At 41.6% G+C, this 22,460-nt stretch overlaps 2 protein-coding genes across 3 annotated transcripts in view; both read left to right on the top strand.

Annotated features, from left to right (window-relative positions):
• LOC137294654 (ral GTPase-activating protein subunit beta-like) overlaps nucleotides 1-22,460 on the top strand; it is a 374,261-nt gene that overhangs the window by 101,592 nt on the left and 250,209 nt on the right. The gene's annotated exons all lie outside the window — the stretch shown is intronic.
• The window catches only part of LOC137294986 (1-phosphatidylinositol 4,5-bisphosphate phosphodiesterase beta-1-like), a 133,755-nt gene continuing 129,064 nt past the window's right edge, over nucleotides 17,770-22,460 (top strand). For both annotated transcript variants that reach the window (XM_067826222.1, XM_067826223.1), the window contains exon 1: nucleotides 17,770-18,278. In XM_067826222.1, coding sequence (XP_067682323.1) covers nucleotides 18,180-18,278 — 99 coding nt within the window. In that variant the 5' untranslated portion in view covers nucleotides 17,770-18,179. The remainder of the gene's footprint in view (nucleotides 18,279-22,460) is intronic.

The raw sequence follows: 22,460 nt of genomic DNA on the forward strand, positions 1-22,460 counted from the left end.
AGTTTGCACTAGGTGTGGATGACACCAATCTATTCGTGTATAAATACAGTGAAAGAGTTTATGACTGTGCACTTCAGGACTGACATATATCACCAGATACCACCTCATTTGAATTCTATACGCCTTATATATGGAGATGCAACTTTGTGAAAAGTATCTTTCAAATACTAATATCTATGAGTATAACCCGGAGCTAACGAAACATATGCATGGTGTTAACACCCTTGGTATCCAAAAGGTTAGTCGGGGTTTAGTAAGCCGTGGTGATCAAACTGTTTTGTGCAAGCATTGTAATGTATGTAAGATGAAATACATGTACATGTTATTTACCACCGGGTGCTCAATAACTATGAACGGAAATATGTAATTGCCAAAACTGTGAATGATAAAGACTATTCACTGTAAAAAATAAGTATGTCAGCAAAGGTCATGTTGAACCTGTTGTAAGACAAATCACTTTCTAGTCGCTCCTTTTTTAATAATTCTCTATATATCGTACTTGTAATCTCTATTTGTAATATCGGTCCGGTGACCTTTATACATGTAAAGTGTCTGCAGCTGTTGTAGAATCAACAATAGTTGTAACAGTTGTGGTTCTCGTTGTAGATATAATGGTAGCTTGCTGCAGATGAGGTAGAAGGAAAAGATTTTCAATGTATAATTGAAACTGGACTTAACTCTTCTGTGACAGGGACATATGATATATATTTATAGAAGTTTACTCTGAAAGATAACGATATTAATTTGAGGTAAGGTACGTCATTGACAGTAAAAATCATCATTGCCGACCTTGGCTCGACATTCGTGGCTCGATTGCAGTGCCATCAATGGCGAATGTGAGCTGTGTCCCTTCTATGTCCCTCCAGATGGCCAATCGGATTCCGTCTTTCATACCACTTGTATTTTCTTCAAATATAATGGCGGAGCCAGTCAGGATGAAGGGATCGAAAAGGAAGAACAGCATCGGAGTAAAAAGGATCTTACATCGCGAAGTGCATCAAGTCATTGGAGGACCTTGATTACAAACATGAAACGATTTTGCAAATATCTGTCGACGCCCAACTGACGGCGCACATACCTTGCAAGTCCTGCAGTCTACTTAAATCTCGACAAAGTAGCCATGTTGTTCATGAACCGGATGCAGATTTTCTTTCATGAGTTTGACTGGTTTGTTCATATGTTCGTTGGTCCAGACAAACTCCTAGTTTAGAGAGGCTGGAAACTTTTGCCTCTAGTCAGTCCGCTATCTCCTTTACCAAGTGACGACGACCATGATATGAGTGAAACTGACTCACTTTGCCATTTTACTTGGTAATAGTCATTCTCTAATTGCAAATGATAAGAAAAGCAAACACTAGACTAGTTTCAATGTTTTAGGTATTGCACCGCCTGAAGTAAAGTAGGTCCACTAATGCCACTACATTTGATCAGATGGTCTGTGGGGTACTACTGAGGGGGGAACAAATACCACGATAGATGATCTGACTTGTTGCGGCTCCTTGTATGTCATCGATTCGCTCATGTCAATCGGTGTTGTAATCTGCCCGAAACTCCATGATATGCAGGCACTCTTGATACAGCTGGACTTCTGCTGACCGTGCCATAACATCAGGCAATAGATGATGTACCACACTTTGAGACTAAGTCAGCTGTAGGAAGACTAAGGATTCAACGCTTCCTAAGAGTCAGTGCATGCATGTTTATACGTGTTCCACTCAGACTAGCAAACGCCGAGGGACCTCTTTAACAGTTTCATTATGATATGTGAGCTAGCAGACGAACAAAGAGGAACTCGAGGAACATGACTTGGTCGTTTCTATGGCATTTGTTGCTTATCAAAATGGCATTGAAGCGGTAGCTTTACATTAAGGCTTGTCAGTAGCGTGTGGGTTTCTCATCACCGACGGTCCTAAACTACCGGTCCTCTCAAACATCAGGGTAGGGGTTTCTTCATACCATTTCATCTGAAGGATATTCTGAGTTGGAACGTCTACTGCACTAGGCCATGAGATGACATGCTGAGCAAATACAAATTTGTGAAACGTTCCAACCTTTTTTTCACTGTATATTCTTTCATTTAATTTTTTCCACTTGCTCCCATCCCTCTGAAGCATATCTTTGTGGGTTTGAATGACAAAATCTCCGTGTCTGTACTAATTCATTAAAAGGTCGACCAGGGTTTATGGAACACTTTTTAACGACGACAACGTCGCGGATATCCCAAATGATGAAGTTTGGGAAGGATGTTCGGTACACCTCTGTAAGTAGGTTGATTTGGCTGTTGGATCAAACCATAAACTATTTCATTTTTTTGTAATTAGCAGAGATAAAGAAAATGTCGTGTCCTCTTATCCCCGTGTCTGCATCATAGTGACGTATAGAAACCGAGTGCCAAAGTCCTGTCGTAGGGTGAACAGAATTACGGGTCGTGCTCAGGCCAGGATCTGCTGATTAGACTGCTCTGGAGACGAAACTCACTAGTGTCACAATTTCAAGAAGTGGTCGCAAATGGAGCAAAAACAATTTTGTTGCCAGAGGAATCAAGGCGGCCAATGTTAACAGATACTCGAATGTTGACGGGATGAACAACATGTAATCGCCGTACAAGGTGTTAACAACTCAGTGGACATTTTAGTTATGTTTAACAACAGTCATGCATGAAGGTCTCGGTGCTTGTTTTGTATCAACACTTATAGTTTCTTGTCTTTGTTGGCTTCCTTCAAGAAAGACTACGAAGTGCATTTGCAATTCCTATCATCATTCATGTAACGCACCAATCAATCAGCGTGTATTGATTAACGTATAAGGAATGAATAATGTCGCGAGCTGCGATCTGTCTTTATGTAGACGCTGATGACAGTATGCATGTTTATGAGCCAGATGACCTCAGCGTTCAGTTACCTTGAATTATTCAGTCTGACATACTAACCAGGACCGCTTCTTAACTTGGACATATGCGTGTTTGCGGGTCACAGATATGACCTTGGTTCCAGTGATTAAGACAGTTTTACACCACAAACACACACGTTTGTGTGTTTCAATTTCTCAGTATGAAAAGTACGTATCTAACAGTTTCAAAACAGTACAAAGATCACAAGTAACACATTCTATCTTCCATTATATCGATTAATGTTGCACATTTACCGAAAATATATATATATCCAAACTATTCACCATGGCTTTTGTCCCTTAAAATACGACGTTGATACACATATAAGGCCACAAGTACTGGATAATACACATTGGTAAATTTCATTCACGGTGTTGTTTAGTGTATATTTCGAAATCTCAATATCGAATTTTATTCACAGAATTGAATTTTTAAAAAGCATATGTTTTGGTTGTTTGTTTGTTTGTTTGTTTTTTCATTAAATCAGTAATGATCATTGTGAAAGGTCGTCGTTGACCACAGAATGTCTATGAATGTTTTAGAACATGTGAAAACACGAACGTTAAAGTGAACCATATTGCGGAGAACCGATAAATCACGTTGCATACATGTCGTTATTACATCACTAACTCATGTTCCCAACACGCAGTCCTCATACATTTTACAATGAAATAACAAATGGTCTTTTATGTGTGTATACGAATCATCTCGTTGAAATCAAGCGACATAAATCAGGTGTTAAAACGAACGCCGTACATAAAAGTATATACGTCACTCCTGGATATATATCATGAATACATAATGCCTAAAATATACACCATAGAAACATTATTGAAATACTGTGTGAAACAAATATACGGTAACTAGATATACAATAGGATGATAAAAGCACAAGGATATAAATTATTTGTACACATATTTTTGTCGCATTAAAGGCATATTAAAGCAGCTTTTGAGCACATGTTTTAGAAAAGGTGTTCCCAGCTAAAGAGGAGCGTTAATTTCTCAACGTCAAGGTAAAAGGTAAAATCCTGGTAAACCCTGATAAGCATAAACAAAACCGAATACAGATTTTACTCCGTGTATCATTTTCTCATATCATGAGAGATCCGCGTACCTGTACTTGCTCCTTAACGACTGTTCATGGGAAAAGTATCCCTGCAAGAATTGGGGAAATTTTAAAAAGGTGTATTATAACGACTTGGCACATACAACACAATATTGTTTTCTCCAAGTCTAACGTCATGGCGCAAATTCACGAACACCGTTAAGGGTATTTGCTCTATTTTCTCACTATTTCTGTCGAATAGAATTAACACAAAAATAATATAACAACAAATAGATTGTCCAGACGTTTCTGATTCAGACTTACAAATCAAAATTAAGCACCATTGACGATCTCGATTCTTCCCAATATGCCACACTCTCTTGTTGGTGAGTGTTTGAAAGTCACTAATCGATAGTAATTTCGCACGTCTGCCAACATATACATATCTATGCATATTTTGCTATGCATATTTGCGATCTTCATAGAAGTGAGACTTATTCATATGAAAATACTCATGATCAATCTGTTCTGCTGTTTGCATCAGCAATCCATCTTTCGTGTTTTCTTTTACACATATCTTCACGCAATAAATTATTTGCTTGGGGACAAGACAGGACATGCACAGGTGTAAATCAGTTGGAACCAATGTTATTGCATAACAGTTCAAAGCGGATGTAGAGCGTACTAATTACAATGTGGGAGATATAAGTGTATACTTTGAAACATTGGTATTAACTTATTTTAAACCTTCACACGTCTTGTCGATGTGGTCAAGCCTCCAAGTCTCTACATATGATCAAGAAAAGCTTATTCTCTCTTTTTGTAATATAAATTGATCTGACTGAACAATTCATTTCCTCTCTACACAGATACATTACTACCGATGTGACTAAAAATCTTCACTCACTCATCCTTACTAAACCCCAGTGACCATGACCGCGATCTCGTGGGCGCTCAACTTGACATATCTTATACAATACAAGACAGGCAACTGTTAAATTATTGAAAGTCTTTTAAATGTTTTTATCAAAGTTGTCAATGTGAATGTTGAGAAATCACTTCAAGATCGCATCACACTATGAAGGTTCGCCATTGACAATGTGTAAGATTATGAAAATAAAGAGTGCTGGCTGTTGAAAGGCTTTGATGTATGTATGGCAACACCATGGATAATCTCTTACTTGATGAAAGGTAATCTTTCATACTTGCATTTTACGGATCAATAGCACCGGCCATCTCCAATGTTTGAAAATCGCCTCGGGTGGATGAAATATGGCCTGTGACTAGCTTGCATCGTTGGAGTGATGATGTTCACAACAAAGAGACGTTGTAATGTAAATGCCAGGAGCTGTCGTAGGATCCTGGCATCACAGGCCAAACATCTTAATTTATATCAAGGAGGAAATCAACCTTTGAATATTGTTTATCTTCTGGACCTCTTGGTGTACACTGCTGTCTGAGTTTGGTTGCGACAGCTTTAAGATGGACCTGGTTGTAGGGCTACAATAGCGTTTGTTGGCGTTGTGTTTGTTGAAGTACAGCAGTAGTCGTAAAAATACTTACTACAATAGACGGTGAAACAAGAGTACGGTATTTCCGTGAACCGTCGTCATCAGTCAGGAAGTATAATATATCCCAAAACATATCCGACGTTTGGCTAATTGAGGGATGTGGCGGAATGATAGTAGTAGCAGAGGTAGCAGTAGTGATGGTAGTAGCAGCAGCAGCAGCAGCAGAAATAGCAGCAGTAGTAGTGGTAGTAGTAGCAGCAGCAGCAGCAGAAATAGCAGTAGTAGTAGTAGTAGTAGCAGCAGCAGAAATAGCAGTAGTAGTAGTAGCAGCAGCAGAAATAGCAGTAGTAGTAGTAGTAGCAGCAGCAGAAATAGCAGTAGTAGTAGCAGCAGCAGAAATAGCAGCAGCAGCAGAAATAGCAGTAGTAGTAGTAGTAGCAGCAGCAGCAGTAGTAGTAGCAGTGGTTACAACAGCAATTGGTGTGGAAGTAGTAGTAGCAAGAGCAGTAGTAGGAGGAGCAGTCGTGGAAGTGGTAGAAGTAGCAGTAGTAGTAGGAGGAGTAGTCGTGGAAGTGGTAGAAGTAGCACTAGTAGTAGGAGCAGTCGTGGAAGTGGTAGAAGTAGCAGTAGTAGTAGTAGGAGCAGTCGTGGAAGTGGTACAAGTAGCAGTAGTAGTAGGAGGAGCAGTCGTGGAAGTGGTAGACGTAGCAGTAGTAGTAGTAGCAGTCGTGGAAGTGGTAGAAGTAACAGTAGTAGTAGGAGCAGTCGTGGAAGTGGTAGAAGTAGCAGTAGTAGTAGGAGGAGCAGTCGTGGAAGTGGTAGAAGTAGCAGTAGTAGTAGTAGCAGTCGTGGAAGTGGTAGAAGTAGCAGTAGTAGTAGGAGGAGCAGTCGTGGAAGTGGTAGAAGTAGCAGTAGTAGGAGGAGGAGCAGTCGTGGAAGTGGTAGAAGTAGCAGTAGTAGGAGGAGGAGCAGTCGTGGAAGTGGTAGAAGTAGCAGTAGTAGGAGGAGGAGCAGTCGTGGAAGTGGTAGAAGTAGCAGTAGTAGTAGGAGGAGCAGTCGTGGAAGTGGTAGAAGTAGTAGTAGTAGTAGGAGGAGCAGTCGTGGAAGTGGTAGAAGTAGTAGTAGTAGTAGGAGGAGCAGTCGTGGAAGTGGTAGAAGTAGCAGTAGTAGTAGGAGGAGCAGTCGTGGAAGTGGTAGAAGTAGCAGTAGTAGTAGTAGCAGTCGTGGAAGTGGTAGAAGTAGCAGTAGTAGTAGGAGGAGCAGTCGTGGAAGTGGTAGAAGTAGCAGTAGTAGGAGGAGGAGCAGTCGTGGAAGTGGTAGAAGTAGCAGTAGTAGGAGGAGGAGCAGTCGTGGAAGTGGTAGAAGTAGCAGTAGTAGGAGGAGGAGCAGTCGTGGAAGTGGTAGAAGTAGCACTAGTAGTAGGGGCAGTCGTGGAAGTGGTAGAAGTAGTAGTAGTAGTAGGAGGAGCAGTCGTGGAAGTGGTAGAAGTAGCAGTAGTAGTAGGAGGAGCAGTCGTGGAAGTGGTAGACGTAGCAGTAGTAGTAGTAGCAGTCGTGGAAGTGGTAGAAGTAACAGTAGTAGTAGGAGGAGCAGTCGTGGAAGTGGTAGACGTAGCAGTAGTAGTAGGAGGAGCAGTCGTGGAAGTGGTAGAAGTAGCAGTAGTAGTAGGAGGAGCAGTCGTGGAAGTGGTAGAAGTAGCAGTAGTAGTAGGAGGAGCAGTCGTGGAAGTGGTAGAAGTAGCAGTAGTAGTAGGAGGAGCAGTCGTGGAAGTGGTAGACGTAGCAGTAGTAGTAGGAGGAGCAGTCGTGGAAGTGGTAGAAGTAGCAGTAGTAGTAGGAGGAGCAGTCGTGGAAGTGGTAGAAGTAGCAGTAGTAGTAGGAGGAGCAGTCGTGGAAGTGGTAGAAGTAGCAGTAGTAGTAGGAGGAGCAGTCGTGGAAGTGGTAGAAGTAGCAGTAGTAGGAGGAGCAGTCGTGGAAGTGGTAGACGTAGCAGTAGTAGTAGGAGGAGCAGTCGTGGAAGTGGTAGAAGTAGCAGTAGTAGTAGTAGCAGTCGTGGAAGTGGTAGACGTAGCAGTAGTAGTAGTAGCAGTCGTGGAAGTGGTAGAAGTAGCAGTAGTAGTAGGAGGAGCAGTCGTGGAAGTGGTAGAAGTAGCAGTAGTAGTAGTAGGAGCAGTCGTGGAAGTGGTAGAAGTAGCACTAGTAGTAGTAGGAGCAGTCGTGGAAGTGGTAGACGTAGCAGTAGTAGTAGTAGCAGTCGTGGAAGTGGTAGAAGTAGCAGTAGTAGTAGGAGGAGCAGTCGTGGAAGTGGTAGAAGTAGCAGTAGTAGGAGGAGGAGGAGCAGTCGTGGAAGTGGTAGAAGTAGCAGTAGTAGTAGTAGCAGTCGTGGAAGTGGTAGAAGTAGCAGTAATAGTAGGAGGAGCAGTCGTGGAAGTGGTAGAAGTAGCAGTAGTAGTAGGAGGAGCAGTCGTGGAAGTGGTAGAAGTAGCAGTAGTAGGAGGAGGAGCAGTCGTGGAAGTGGTAGAAGTAGCAGTAGTAGTAGGGGCAGTCGTGGAAGTGGTAGAAGTAGCAGTAGTAGTAGGAGCAGTCGTGGAAGTGGTAGAAGTAGCAGTAGTAGTAGGGGCAGTCGTGGAAGTGGTAGAAGTAGCAGTAGTAGTAGGAGGAGCAGTCGTGGAAGTGGTAGAAGTAGCAGTAGTAGTAGGGGCAGTCGTGGAAGTGGTAGAAGTAGCAGTAGTAGTAGGAGCAGTCGTGGAAGTGGTACAAGTAGCAGTAGTAGTAGGGGCAGTCGTGGAAGTGGTAGAAGTAGCAGTAGTAGTAGGAGGAGCAGTCGTGGAAGTGGTAGAAGTAGTAGTAGTAGTAGGGGCAGTCGTGGAAGTGGTAGAAGTAGCAGTAGTAGTAGGGGCAGTCGTGGAAGTGGTAGAAGTAGCAGTAGTAGTAGGAGCAGTCGTGGAAGTGGTACAAGTAGCAGTAGTAGTAGGGGCAGTCGTGGAAGTGGTAGAAGTAGCAGTAGTAGTAGGGGCAGTCGTGGAAGTGGTAGAAGTAGCAGTAGTAGTAGGGGCAGTCGTGGAAGTGGTAGAAGTAGCACTAGTGGTACGAGCAGTCGTGGAAGTGGTAGCAGTAGTAGTAGGAGCAGTCGTGGAAGTGGTAGAAGTAGCACTAGTAGTAGTAGGAGCAGTCGTGGAAGTGGTAGAAGTAGCAGTAGTAGGAGGAGGAGCAGTCGTGGAAGTGGTAGAAGTAACAGTAGTAGTAGGAGCAGTCGTGGAAGTGGTAGAAGTAGCAGTAGTAGTAGGAGCAGTCGTGGAAGTGGTAGAAGTAGCAGTAGTAGTAGGAGCAGTCGTGGAAGTGGTAGAAGTAGTAGTAGGAGCAGTCGTGGAAGTGGTAGAAGTAGCAGTAGTAGTAGGAGCAGTCGTGGAAGTGGTAGAAGTAGTAGTAGTAGCAGTCGTGGAAGTGGTAGAAGTAACAGTAGTAGTAGGAGGAGCAGTCGTGGAAGTGGTAGAAGTAACAGTAGTAGTAGGGGCAGTCGTGGAAGTGGTAGAAGTAGCAGTAGTAGTAGGAGCAGTCGTGGAAGTGGTAGAAGTAGCAGTAGTTGTTTAACAGAGCCTTGGTTACTCGCTGGACGTAATCAAACCGTCAGACCAACTACGTGAGTTTTTTCCAGATTTTTTGTTCCCAAAATATAAAGAGTTCTTTAACAATTCATAATTATAATATTAACACAGTTGAAACAAATTGTTTGTTACGAGGGAGGAGTGTAAAGAAAAGGATAGGTAGGTGTTAGAGAAAGGAGACAGCACAACACAGGTTAATGAATAAATAACTCTCGAGAGCACGTTGCAGTCACAGTTGGCTGGCCGCAAAACACATCACCCTGAATAGATCGTTTCAATACACTTATCTATGCAGCATATCTTCTCCTGTTACAAGTAAGAAAATCTGTACAATAACCGGAAGACGAATTGCAACGTTTATCGCTAAAAAGCGTTCTTGTCACCATTGTTAATTTCTATAGAATCACAATAGCCGATTGTTAATACCCGATTATGCTACGACTATCTACTGACTATCTCCCGTCATCTTTCTGGTGGGAGGGGGTGGTAATAAGTTACATAACTTGTACCCAGTCCATTTCAAAGTTGAATAAAATATGTTCAAACAAACCGACTATCTCCGACAAGACATTAGACTGGATCGGTAGCTTCTTTGGCTTGTCACACTTGGATGTCCTTGTGGTGTTCTAGGCCGGAGAGTTGACGTAAGACATCCAGCACAAGTTGACAGTATATCGTCAAGGGGTCAGTTCCCTCAAGTTTTGCCGTGGTCTGAGACAAAGTATAGTTTCCAGGCAAGCAGCTCATTCAGAAGTTTGCAATTAAGAAGGTACTGTGGCTTTGCACTGTCCGGAATGACTGGTTGTCAACCAAGTCACGGAGCTTGACCACTCGATCCCGTTAGTCACCTCTAACGACAAAGATGTGTTGCTGAAGACCAATTTTAGGTCCTCCTGGGTCTCCTTGTACAGACACTATACATCACGTCAGAAGGGAGGAACGCTACAGCTATGAGTGCTTCTATTATCAGTGCTTCTGTTATACAGCAAAGTGTACAAGTAGAGGTGAGACACTAAGTAATGTCGTAATTAGGCGACTAAGATGATCGGGTGGTCAGGCTCGTTGACATGGGTGACACATGTCATCATATCAACTGCATAGATCGATGCTTATGCTGTTGATCACTGGATTGTCTGATTCATTATTTAGAGACAGACGCCACATTTAGCTGGGATATTGCTGAGTGTGGAGTGAGGCTAAACTCACTGTACATGTTTGTCGCGTGTGTCGTGTCTGTACATGCTTGTCGTGTGTGTCGTGTCTGTACATGCTTGTCGTGTGTGTCGTGTCTGTACATGCATGTCGTGTGTGTCGTGTCTGTACATGCTTGTCGTGTGTGTCGTGTCTGTACATGCTTGTCGTGTGTGTCGTCTCTGTACATGCATGTCGTGTGTGTCGTACCTGTGCATGCTTGTCGTGTGTGTCGTCTCTGTACATGCATGTCGTGTCTGTACATGCTTGTCGTGTGTGTCGTGTCTGTACATGCTTGTCGTGTGTGTCGTACCTGTACATGCTTGTCGTGTGTGTCGTACCTGTGCATGCTTGTCGTGTGTGTCGTGTCTGTACATGCTTGTCGTGTGTGTCGTCTCTGTACATGCATGTCGTGTGTGTCGTGTCTGTACATGCTTGTCGTGTGTGTCGTCTCTGTACATGCATGTCGTGTGTGTCGTACCTGTGCATGCTTGTCGTGTGTGTCGTGTCTGTACATATATGTCGTGTGTGTCGTGTCTGTACATGCTTGTCGTGTGTGTCGTCTCTGTACATGCATGTCGTGTGTGTCGTGTCTGTACATGCTTGTCGTGTGTGTCGTGTCTGTACAGACATGTCGTGTGTGTCGTGTCTGTACATGCTTGTCGTGTGTGTCGTCTCTGTACATGCTTGTCGTGTGTGTGGTGTCTGTACATGCTTGTCGTGTGTGTCGTGTCTGTACATACATGTCGTGTGTGTCGTGTCTGTACATGCTTGTCGTGTGTGTCGTCTCTGTACATGCATGTCGTACCTGTGCATGCTTGTCGTGTGTGTCGTGTCTGTACATACATGTCGTGTGTGTCGTGTCTGTACATGCTTGTCGTGTGTGTCGTCTCTGTACATGCATGTCGTGTGTGTCGTACCTGTGCATGCTTGTCGTGTGTGTCGTGTCTGTACATATATGTCGTGTCTGTACATGCTTGTCGTGTCTGTACATCCATGTCGTGTCGGTGTATGCATGTCGTACCTGTACATGCATGTCGTGTCTGTGTATGCATGTCGTGTCAGTGTATGCATGTCGTGTCGGTGTGTGCATGTCGTGTGTATTGTGTATGTATATACTGCTTACAGGAAGTTACAAGAGCCACGTCGCCAACTGACGGAGGCTCTCATCTTCCTGCTTGGTATCTATATAACTATTAAAGTGTTGTCTGTCGGCTTTCCTCTCGGAAGTAGCAATCTGCACTTGAAGGTTCAGCCTACAACGCTACTTGTGCCTATGAAAACTGTAGACTTCGCTGTATTTGCTGATCAAGCACGAAACTAGGTAAATGGCCACCAAATCATTCTTCATTATGTTATTTGAGACGGATCGGTTTATTTGCAAGAATGATTTCTTATGTATGCGTTGTTGTTTTACGGAACAGTCGGTGATAGGAAAATTATTTAATATCAGTCTCATTTTACCTGTCCCTGTCCGGTAGTCTGAGTCTAGGGACTGATAACATGGAGAACGTTCCCGCTTTCACTCGCGCATTGTAACCATTCATAGCTGGATCCACATAAGGGAAGCAAGTTTGTACTGCCTGTGTTACCGTCGCAATCATCCTGAAAATAATGTCTTATACTGATAGAAACCTGTAATCATTCTGTCCGAACCACGCTGACAATACTAGTATATTATGCAATATAATGGGGATCACGATCCCTTTCATTACATCTACAATCACGGAAATACTTTATGACTTTGTGCAGCTGTCACTGTGGTTCAGCTTTTACAAACTGTAAACCTAACTGCTAAGGCTTTGAACACATACAACATCCAGTCTAACATTAATTAATCACGAAAATGTCTTCTAACCTGTGCACCAAGTGTTCAGGCGTTGAATAATTATCTTCGCATGTCTGAACTCAATTTAAACACTGTGAGTGCTATAATACAGATCACCTACAAGTGAATCCATATTTTATACGTTCAAGAACGACAAAGGACTTACTGAAAAATTCACTGTTACTGAGAACAAGAGAATTATTTAAAGGAATAAACATGTCGAGGCATTACGCCTACGTGTGCATGCGTGCGTGAGGAAAAGGGGTATCTAGGTTGTTCTGAAATATGAAAGACACATAAATATAAAATCAAGAGGCATTTTTCGTAATGTTGTTGGTTGGTGTGTTGTTCAAATTTGCACTCAGCAATACTCCAGCTGTATGGTGGCAGTCTGTACATAAAGGGGTCTGGACCAGGACCTAGATTTTCGAAGCTCTCTTAGCGCTCAGATAGTCTCAAGTTAATGTATGGCACTACGACTATCTTCGAAAATGATCAACAGCATGACCATAGACCAGCGCAGTAAGGATACGGTGGTATGTGTCTACCGAGTCAGCGTGCTTGACCACCCGATCCCGTTAGTCGTCTCTTACGACAAGTATGGATCATTGAAGATAAACCCTATGGACAGACATCCCTAAAGTGTTGATCACGTGAGTATTTGATGAGTAAATGAGTAAAAACAGACTACAAAGACAATTTGAAATGTTATGTATAATATTGATACTAACGTTAATTAACATGATCATAATCAAAAGCTTTACACATAATTTTGTTTCATATGACTGGACGACGGTTATGAACAGAAATAATTATGAACAGAAATAATTATGAACAGATGGCCGTTTACATAACGCCCCCACTAGACATGAATGGCACTGCGCCATACTAAAGACGAGAGAATAAATAAAGCAGTTCCTGAAAACACAAAGAGAAACATGTACACAATTTGCATGTTTCATCTACCGTTACATTTGAAATAAATCCCTGCATACAGACATATATGTGTCGTTTTGTACATGATTTCAATATATATTCAGAATAACGTTCCACACCCACCTTGAAATCATCATATGGAATGAAAGTCAATAAAGTATAGTAAAATATATTGTTTATCGAGGACAAATTTATGAAATAATTACAAAATTATTAGTACACACACACGCATATACACACACATACACACCACTGCAGTAAGTTCCGAGTGACTTCTTCAGTGCGCGCGCGCACACACACACACACACACACACACACACTTTATGGCTGTTCCTACTCCTGTGCTGTCAGCTGGGTTTCCTGATAAAGAGGTTACGTTGTCGTCATATTGTATTTACTCTGTGAGACAGGAACGGGCGCACTGTTGCTAACCGTCGTAGTGTCAAATCCCATGAACGCATCACACGTGTCCTTCCTTATTGTTCAGCAGGTTTGTGGGGTTAATTGAGTAACCTTACATGTGTTACTGCGCCCCCCTAATAACAACCTATACAAACGTTTCCGGCTTGAACGTCTATTCTTTGTTAAATACACTATCTTTGATACATATTAAGTCGGCTTTTCTATGGACGGCATGTGACAGAAAGGCCCTGTGTCTTACCAAACTGAACTGTGTTGCTGGTGTTGGTTCTTAACTATTGTTTAACACGGTCATCACCGAGGTCCTCCAGCTCCCATCGGCGTTCCCAGCGCGATCTTTTCCAAACCAGATCATTCCCCAGTTACACAACGGCTGCCAAACATATCCTTCTAGACGAGATGATACAGGGCCAAATATGGTGGATACACGGGGTGTTGAGTGACTTCCGGGCAACATATGGTATTAAGGTCATGGTGTCAACAGACCTCTTCACAGGTGCGTTGTCCTAGTGTCCACACTTCAGAGGCGTGAATACTGTTACAGGAAGTAGTCCAGTCATACGATTTCTTTGGAATCCCAGAAAAAACAGAGCCACTGCCTTCCCTCATGCCTCATGGAACCCACTCTGCCTTCTTCGTAAAAGCCTCCACTGTTCGGATAGTTGCATTGTCTCAGAGTGGATAGCGTTTAACCCTACACTCATCAATGACGACGACAGAATCTGCTATCTTCTATTTAGAACGACGTGAATTCTGACGAGAGACGAGGAGTCTGGAAAGTCTGACCTGAACCCGGCGTACAGAAAACGCGACATGCCCAGTTTGCTCTAGTCTGTCGTACAAACCATGAAGTATATATACCCAAGAAAGCCCACGCAAGTCTAGAAAATGTGGCAAGTCTAGATTTCCACAGCTTCAGAAAATTCTGAAAATGAAGAAAGTCTCAGGGCTCCATTTCATTATATTATTTTTTTTCACTATGAAAGTTTTTTCAGTAAAATATGTTCATTTCAGAGACTAGCTGTTAGTCTAAGTTTGCTCTTGTGATGACAGTTGAAGGTCTTCCTGATCGCGGATAATCTTTCCGGCTGTCTCTTCCCATCTTGAGGCCTACTATCCTCCTTTCAGCACTCCTCGACCTCTGCAGATACCGGCATGGTGAATGCTGAAATTTCACTCTTTTAGTTCGCGATAATTGATGACTACACAGAAGCCAGTTTTGCCATCGTCACCATCAGAGACTATACCTACATTTTGATGTCCGTTTTATTCAGATATTGTACATAGACAGTATTCAACACATGATTACACAGTGCCATTTAGAAAGTGGTCAAATGTAACATATGTCATATTTTGGGATTACACTTTCTAAGTAAAGTACAAATTCTAGTAGTTGTTTGGTTCAGTCCCATCCGCGATTCGAATCGCACCCTCAGAGTCAGGCGCCTAATCGCCAGCACTCAAAGTCAGCCGCTTAATCCGTACAGCTACTACGACGAGACATGTTGAGAGTTCACTGAACATCCTTGCTGTAAAGCTCACCAACCGTTTAAGAGAGGATGAAAAGATAAAAAATAAAAATATATCTGAAAGATACTTTGATCGCCTTTCATTTAAAGCAGCACGTGACTCTGACGTTGCGAGCTGCGAAAGGCCATACATTTGATGCATTTCATAAGGTTGCCACATCGGAGTCCTATAGATGTTACGGTTCAAGTTACATCACATGGCACACACCACAACCGAGTGACGTAACGGGATTGCTGACCAGTTCGGTGTGCTACCGAATTAATGAATTATGTATTCTGTCACTCACACACTCAAAGCAACTGTCTCTTGTAATCGTTATCCCGTTCATGTGATCAGCAGTTGTCACATACTCGACACTCGATACTTGTATTACCCGTTTGTTTCAATATTGGTAGATACATCAGCATACCCTCGGATGTGGTAACTGGCTCGGTGGGGATACGCCCATAGGGCCACATGTTAAAAGTGCGTCGACTTGTTATGAAGCCTGTATGCATTGGGGCTCTTCCAAGGGTTTATTAGTTCACATAATTACATCAATTAATTTGCCATTATACGCCACAGTAATCTTTGGGGTATGACTGGGAATCTAGTGCACGTCACAGTATACATAATATGACACCGTTATGCAAACATCTTCGTCAATGTCAGGTCAGCGGTCTGAGGCGACTCAGATCGTTTACATATGGAAACTGAACGCTGAGGAGGGACTGAACATAGGTTCGAATCCAAGATACGCCTTTATCAGCATCTGCTGTCTGTCTGGCTGCAACCAACCTGTGTTCGTAGACGTCTGCGGGGAATCGAACATGGCAGTACAAACTGCGAGTGAGTGTTTGAGCACATATATAATGATGATTCACGTCATTTCCACCTTTTGAGAACAAGGCATGATCAGGATTGGATCCTGGCAGTGTAAGGGAGAAAACTCTGAAGAGCGAATTTAGTCATCCGGGTCCTTCCGTTGCTGCAGTAGCGATGTCGAATACCTGTGCAAACGTAATCACATATACACACTTGAAATCAGCCACGAAGAACCGTAATGTACATGGGGTTCTCACGTCCGCGATACACTGCAAACCGGATATCCTGTCTTCGGGGGAATTCCGCATTTCTTGAGGTATCCGGTCGATGCAGAATGTGAATGGAGGAATAGACGCATGAGCCAGGATATCTAGGTACAGAAACTCCGCAGCAGTTTTAGGAAATGCACTTTACATATACATGTGACGTCAGATCCTAGCTTCAGGGGCCAGTATTTCACAATGGATCTATAAAGTCTAAGATTACATCCTTAGCGATCATGGTGCTGATGCGTAATCGCTTGTAAATTCGTCGACATTGTAAAGTGAAATTGTAGAAGATTTCTCAGTCCCACTAAACGCTCACATAGTACCACAAAAGAAAACCATGTGTGAGTGCCCGAAGCGTAAATAAAATACTCTTACAGTACTTACCTCCCTTTACAATCTTCGCCCTGGAGGGTCAGTTTCGCAGTTCCATTTTGTAAACGTTGCTGGAAATAACTGTCACATGACATGCATAGTCATATCTCCAACATACACTTACTGCTGACATATTAAAAATCCATTCACACACGTATGAATCACGGTTTTTGGCCGGTCGGTGTTCTTCATCAATAGTCATCCTGTTGGTGTGTTCTATCTTAATACATTTAGCGTCGAAATGACAATCAAATGAGCTGACGTCTTACAGTCATTTAAACTAAAAAATCCAACAGTCTAAATATGTTTTCCATTGAAATATGTGTTTTTGGTGTTTGTGATAGTTCTTATCACTGCGTTATATTCGCAAATTGTAAACATTTTCTCAGGCTAAACGTGTGTAATTAGGACGGCCCCGGCCATGTTCATTCTAAAACTTGAAACTTACAACAAGTGCCGACAGAACGTCGTCTTCTTCCAGGTGACTTAAAAGATCTTCAAACCATGGGATGGAATATTGATCGTAATTAGGGATAACTGGCGACTTTTGTTGGCGACATGATTTTGCAGGTAGTAAAGGTTTGTAATGAATATGTAGGTAGGTGTATTTCTGGTGTTCAAAGTCGTAATATAGCTGAAATATTGCGAAAGCGGCGTTAAACTAAACTCACTTTCTCACTCCAGCAACCTAATGCGCTCCGCATACGTCATCAGTCCGAGTCCAGTAGATCGATCTGTCAAATGCTTGAAACTGAAAACCTGGAAATACATCGCTTGGTGTGCAATAACAGGCGTCAGATGTTGATACAACCTGTCTCCCTTCAACACGAGAAATAACAAAACGAAAGCGGGCGTGTCTGTCTATGCAAGTGACAACGCCGTTGCTTTAAAATGAGGCATTTACTCTATTACTTTACACACTTTGATTACATTCTGTAGTAGTAGCAGCAGCAGTGGTAGTAGTAGCAATAGTAGTGGTAAATTACGTACAACATATTTCAAGGGGTGTATCTTAACAGCATTTAAACCCGAAGTAGGCTTCTCACTGACAGCAGGATGGGTGTTCCTTTTTCGTTATAATACTATTTGTGATGACGAATTATCCAGGCAGGTATTACCAAATAGTCGCAAACAGAAACGCCAGTAATGCCTTGCCCATCAGGAGGTTATCACCATTTGCTAGGCGTTACAGTGCCAATTGATAATAACCACTGACGAGTGAATTCATCAGTCCTACCCTTAGCACGCCATATTGGTGATTAGGCGCTACTGACATGCTTGAATATATGCAATATGCATGGCCTGGAGTAACGGTACCGACCCCACCTGCCAGTGACAGCCAGGCGCCATTTTGATCAAGTCACATGACCGCTCACCTTCATATTCCGCGAAACAGTGCGAGTCGGGCGAGTTCCTGTCAACAGTGAGAAGATCATAAGCTCACGGCAACCAACTGTAGATTCTCAGTGATGATGTTGCAACGGAAGCTTGCGTTTACTTCTTGATGCAGCACACGAGAAGCCATTGTGCATGGCTGTATATCATAGTTTTGGAGTTTATCAGTAACATTTGAACGGAGTTAAATCGTGTGTGAGGTCGGGTTTCTCAGTGGAAAGGAATACGCTCTCAGTGGTGGGCTTGTGTCAAAATACACTCTCGCCTTTCGCAGGCTTCCGAACTAGTCGTGATCAACCGTTAGTAGTGATCTACTAAAGAAAGCCCGTAAGATCGCTGTGAAATGAAAGAAAAGGGGCTTGCGAAATAGCCTAATACAGTATGGCGGGGGCCAAACCCGGCGTGCATGTCGTCCAGCTCAGGCCTATCCGTGTTCCGGAGATTCTGATCAAAGGACACAAGTTTATCAAATGGGATGATGTAAGTACTTGCCTTTCTTAATTGTTTATTTACACAATCGCGGTTGAGTGGCGATTCACGTGGGTAAAGCTAACGCTTATGCGTGGAGCGACTGATAGATAAAGCCACGCCTTTCTTGAAAGAACGTTTGTGCATAACGGGAGGTTCACTGATCCATTGACAGCAGTTCTATCAAGGTTCCTAGGGAAGCGTAACGGGGTGCGCGCCACTGTCTATCTGTAATTATATATACTTTGCCACAAATCATTGACTCTCTTTCAGCTTCACAAACCAGATGATTAGATTTCTTTTGTGTACAAAAATGCTGATGGTTTTAGCGCTAGAAGTCCGCGCTTCCGCCGAGAAGCATCCGAATTCCAAATGTCAATATAATAAACATAAATATTATCACACATTTACTCTGTTTACAGGGCATATTCAAGTCATATACGAGCCAAATGGCAGTCAGTGTATAATTTCAACCACAACACCGTGCTGTCATGGTGTTGATGCATTTGATAACTACAAGTTATTCTTTGGAGGTTATATATATGACCGTTTGTTTCAAAATGGATCACTCTACATGGACACTGTCTATCTCATTATGCAATGATTCTCCAACTCAGCTTGTAGTTAACATGAAACTGCAGTGTATAAGTAACAGGAACATTATCTTTTAGAAACATACATGCAGTGAAAATACTGCATGCATGATATTGATAATTAAGCATGTCAGAACCCTCAAATTGTGATGTTTACATCATGTTATGTATGAGTTCATTTGTTTACATCTCTGACTGACCAAGTGTTCATCATACCAAACATAACAAGAATGTTGGAAAGTCCTCAGTATCTTCATTTCAGATAACATGATTTATGTCCTAACAATCAGTTTCATTACTTGTTTAAAAGTGGGTATGGAGGATCAATATCTCAAACTATTGAATGAACGTTATAGTCTGAAATATTACTAAGTTCAGTTTAGACAAATATGTTTTTGAAACATGCACATGTTTTTCTTTTATATGCTCAGTTACCCTTTTATCAGTGTGTGCAAGTTTTTAATCCGTTGTACTGTTGGTGGAAACCTAAGCTATTTGTGAAATGTATTTTAAGGAATGTCACCCAGTATTATGAGTTTGTGTGAACAGTTTGACAAAAGCACTTCCCAGAAGCTAGTTAACATAATACCATCTGTATGGCTCAGGCCCACCTGTTTCATATTGATTGTGTGTATTGACCAAACTCCTGACTGACTTCTGGTATATTGTTGGGGTATATGAAATCATGCTAGAATCTCAATCAACAGCTAGAATTTCACAATACTGATAAATGGGCTTTTTTTCAATGAGGTGAATAGCAAAACAGATGTGATCAAGAAATATTGACATCTTTAAGAATAGTAAGATACAGGTACGTGGAAACAGTGGACAGTTGGACATGGTGGATATTGACAATATACATGCATCCTGTCAGCTGCAATTGATGAGGTGGGGAAATGATGGCTTAAATTATTGATATAGGTCATGATTTGTTGACAAGATGTAGTTGTAATGGTGATGGATGTTTGGGAAATGTCAGGTTGTATCTGTACTTTGAAGAAGGTTAACATGGAGACCCCACACTGTCATATTGTGCATGTTAATATCTGGCAAAGGGAGAGGTAGAGTAAAGGCCTGTGTATGTTTAATTATGAGTTAGCAGTGAGGTTAGAAAGTGTACTTCATGGGAGTTCTCTTTAGCAACAATTCTTGGATCTGCCTCCGATAAAATGAAATATGTACAAGTATGTGAAAAGTAGAAATGTCTCTAAAGTCAAAAATCACAACCTGTACATCACAGTATTGATCTATTGTGTCCACCATACGCAGTGGTCAATATTTTGCTTCCATGATTGATCAAGAAATCCATTGCGTTGTTCAATCAGGAAATCACTCCTCTACAAACAACTCAACCTTCAATTTCACAACATCTATCAGTTTTATTTATGATTAAATCATCACTTAAAAGAATCTAGAGAGAATTGTCACGAAGTCCATATTTGGATTTTACAAGTGATATTGCAATGTACATTTGCCATCATGCTGAAACATACTGCAACATTATTTTTGTTGAGCGTAGGTTGATATATGTATATTTCATAAATTACTGCAGCATTCATAATTAAACTATAGCAATATAGCATACTGTATAAATGCCATTATATGTCATGACTCAAGAGAGAACCACATTGAAGCTCTACAGTATAGGACTGCATGTAGAATGTTGTTGTTTGGACCTTCAACTGAAGCTCTACAGTGTAGGACTGCATGTAGAATGTTGTTGTTTGGACCTTCAACTGAAGCTCTACAGTGTAGGACTGCATGCAGAATGTTGTTGTATAGACCTTCAACTGAAGCTCTACAGTGTAGGACTGCATGTTGAAGTACACTGGAATATTGTTGTATAGACCTTCAACTGAAGCTCTACAGTGTAGGACTGCATGTAGAATGTTGTATAGACCTTCAACTGAAGCTCTACAGTGTAGGACAGCATGTTGAAGTACACTGGAATATTGTTGTATAGACCTTCCACTGTAGATTAAAGTGGTGATATTACCTACCCATCTTTTATTTTCTCTTCCTTAGAAAAAAAATTAATTGTGAGATTGTTAAGACAGCATTCAGCAATATTCCATCTATATGACAGCGGTCTGTAAATAATCAACTCTGAACCCACCCAACTTTAATTTTCTCTTCCTTAGAAAAAAAATTAATTGTGAGATTGTTAAGACAGCACTCAGCAATATTCCAGCTATATGACAGCGGTCTGTAAATAATCAACTCTGTACCAGATAATCTAGTGACATACATGAGCATCAACCTCCACAATTGGGGAATGATGACATGCATTAGCCAAGTTATTGAGCTTGACTGATCAATTTAATGTGTCTTACATCAAGCCCCAAGGGTTGCTGAAGGCACATTCTTCTCCAGATCTTCACAGGATTGGCCAAACAATATTCATTTTACTTATTAATGTAATGTGAGAAAGCGTTCTGATAACCGTCATAGAGGCAGCTTGATAAAACCCAGATACTCCTTGAGGTTATAATGATTGTATGTAAAAAGTATGATTGTTATCACATTTACTCTGCAACATCAGTTATTCAATGCCATGATATAATATTCATGAATATCTACAGGTTTAAGAGGTTACTTACACATATTCAGTGCCACACACACAAGTAGGATGCTTTGTCTCAGTGCAGTGTCAAGGTGAAATAAGGGTTCAGTTTGATAAAACAGTTCTGCTACAATATGATATTTCTCAAAGTGGGAAATATATCTTTCTTTTGATAGATGAGTAAAATATTTTTATGTTTGATTTGGTTTTAACTCTGATGCTTTTTGCCTTTTTAGTGATATAATTAAGTCCCCAGAACTTCATGATTTTGTACCCGTGAAGGTCCCATTGTAGAATAGGCCTACAGCAACCCATGCTTGCCATTAAAGGCGACAGTGCTTGTTGTAAGAGGTGACTAACGGGATTGGGTGGTAAGGCTTGCTGACTTGTTTGACACATGTCATCGGTTCCCAATTGCTCATATCGATGCTCATGTTGTTGGTCACTGGATTGTCTGGTCCAGACTCGATTATTTACAGACCGCCACCATATAGCCGGAATATTGCTGAGTGTGGCATAAAACTAAACTCACTCACTCATGATTTTGTACTTTGATGCCTACATGGCTTGCTGGATAAATATTCATAGTTGACAAATTGTTCTTTGAACAGGTTGATCTGATTACTCCTGTCCTTGCTTCAGAGGTGATGGGTGATTGTTGCTTATTGTGTCAATGATAATTAGATGTTCAGGATTATTTTAACATCAAGTGTAATTTCCAGTTATTTATATTTAACTGAAAAAGATAGCTGCTCATTGAAATATTACAAATCAGTCATTATCTTGATAAAAAAAACATGAACTGGGCCTTTGAAACAGTAATTTATCTTATCCAAATTATAGGACTACTTGATGAAGTTGTTCAATTTGTAGCCAGTTGGGCAGAATTATGTGGCATATGGTTTATGGGGTTATTTATAGTGGCAGATCTCGAACAGTCTGTTTTATATAACAATGTCATATGTTGCCATCAGAATGATTGTGTGTGATAGCAATAGAGACACTAAGAAGTGGGTGATACGAGGTATTATCTGTGTC

Source organism: Haliotis asinina, chromosome 8 (genome assembly GCF_037392515.1).
Source record: "Haliotis asinina isolate JCU_RB_2024 chromosome 8, JCU_Hal_asi_v2, whole genome shotgun sequence".
Classification (NCBI taxonomy): Eukaryota; Metazoa; Mollusca; class Gastropoda; order Lepetellida; family Haliotidae; genus Haliotis; species Haliotis asinina.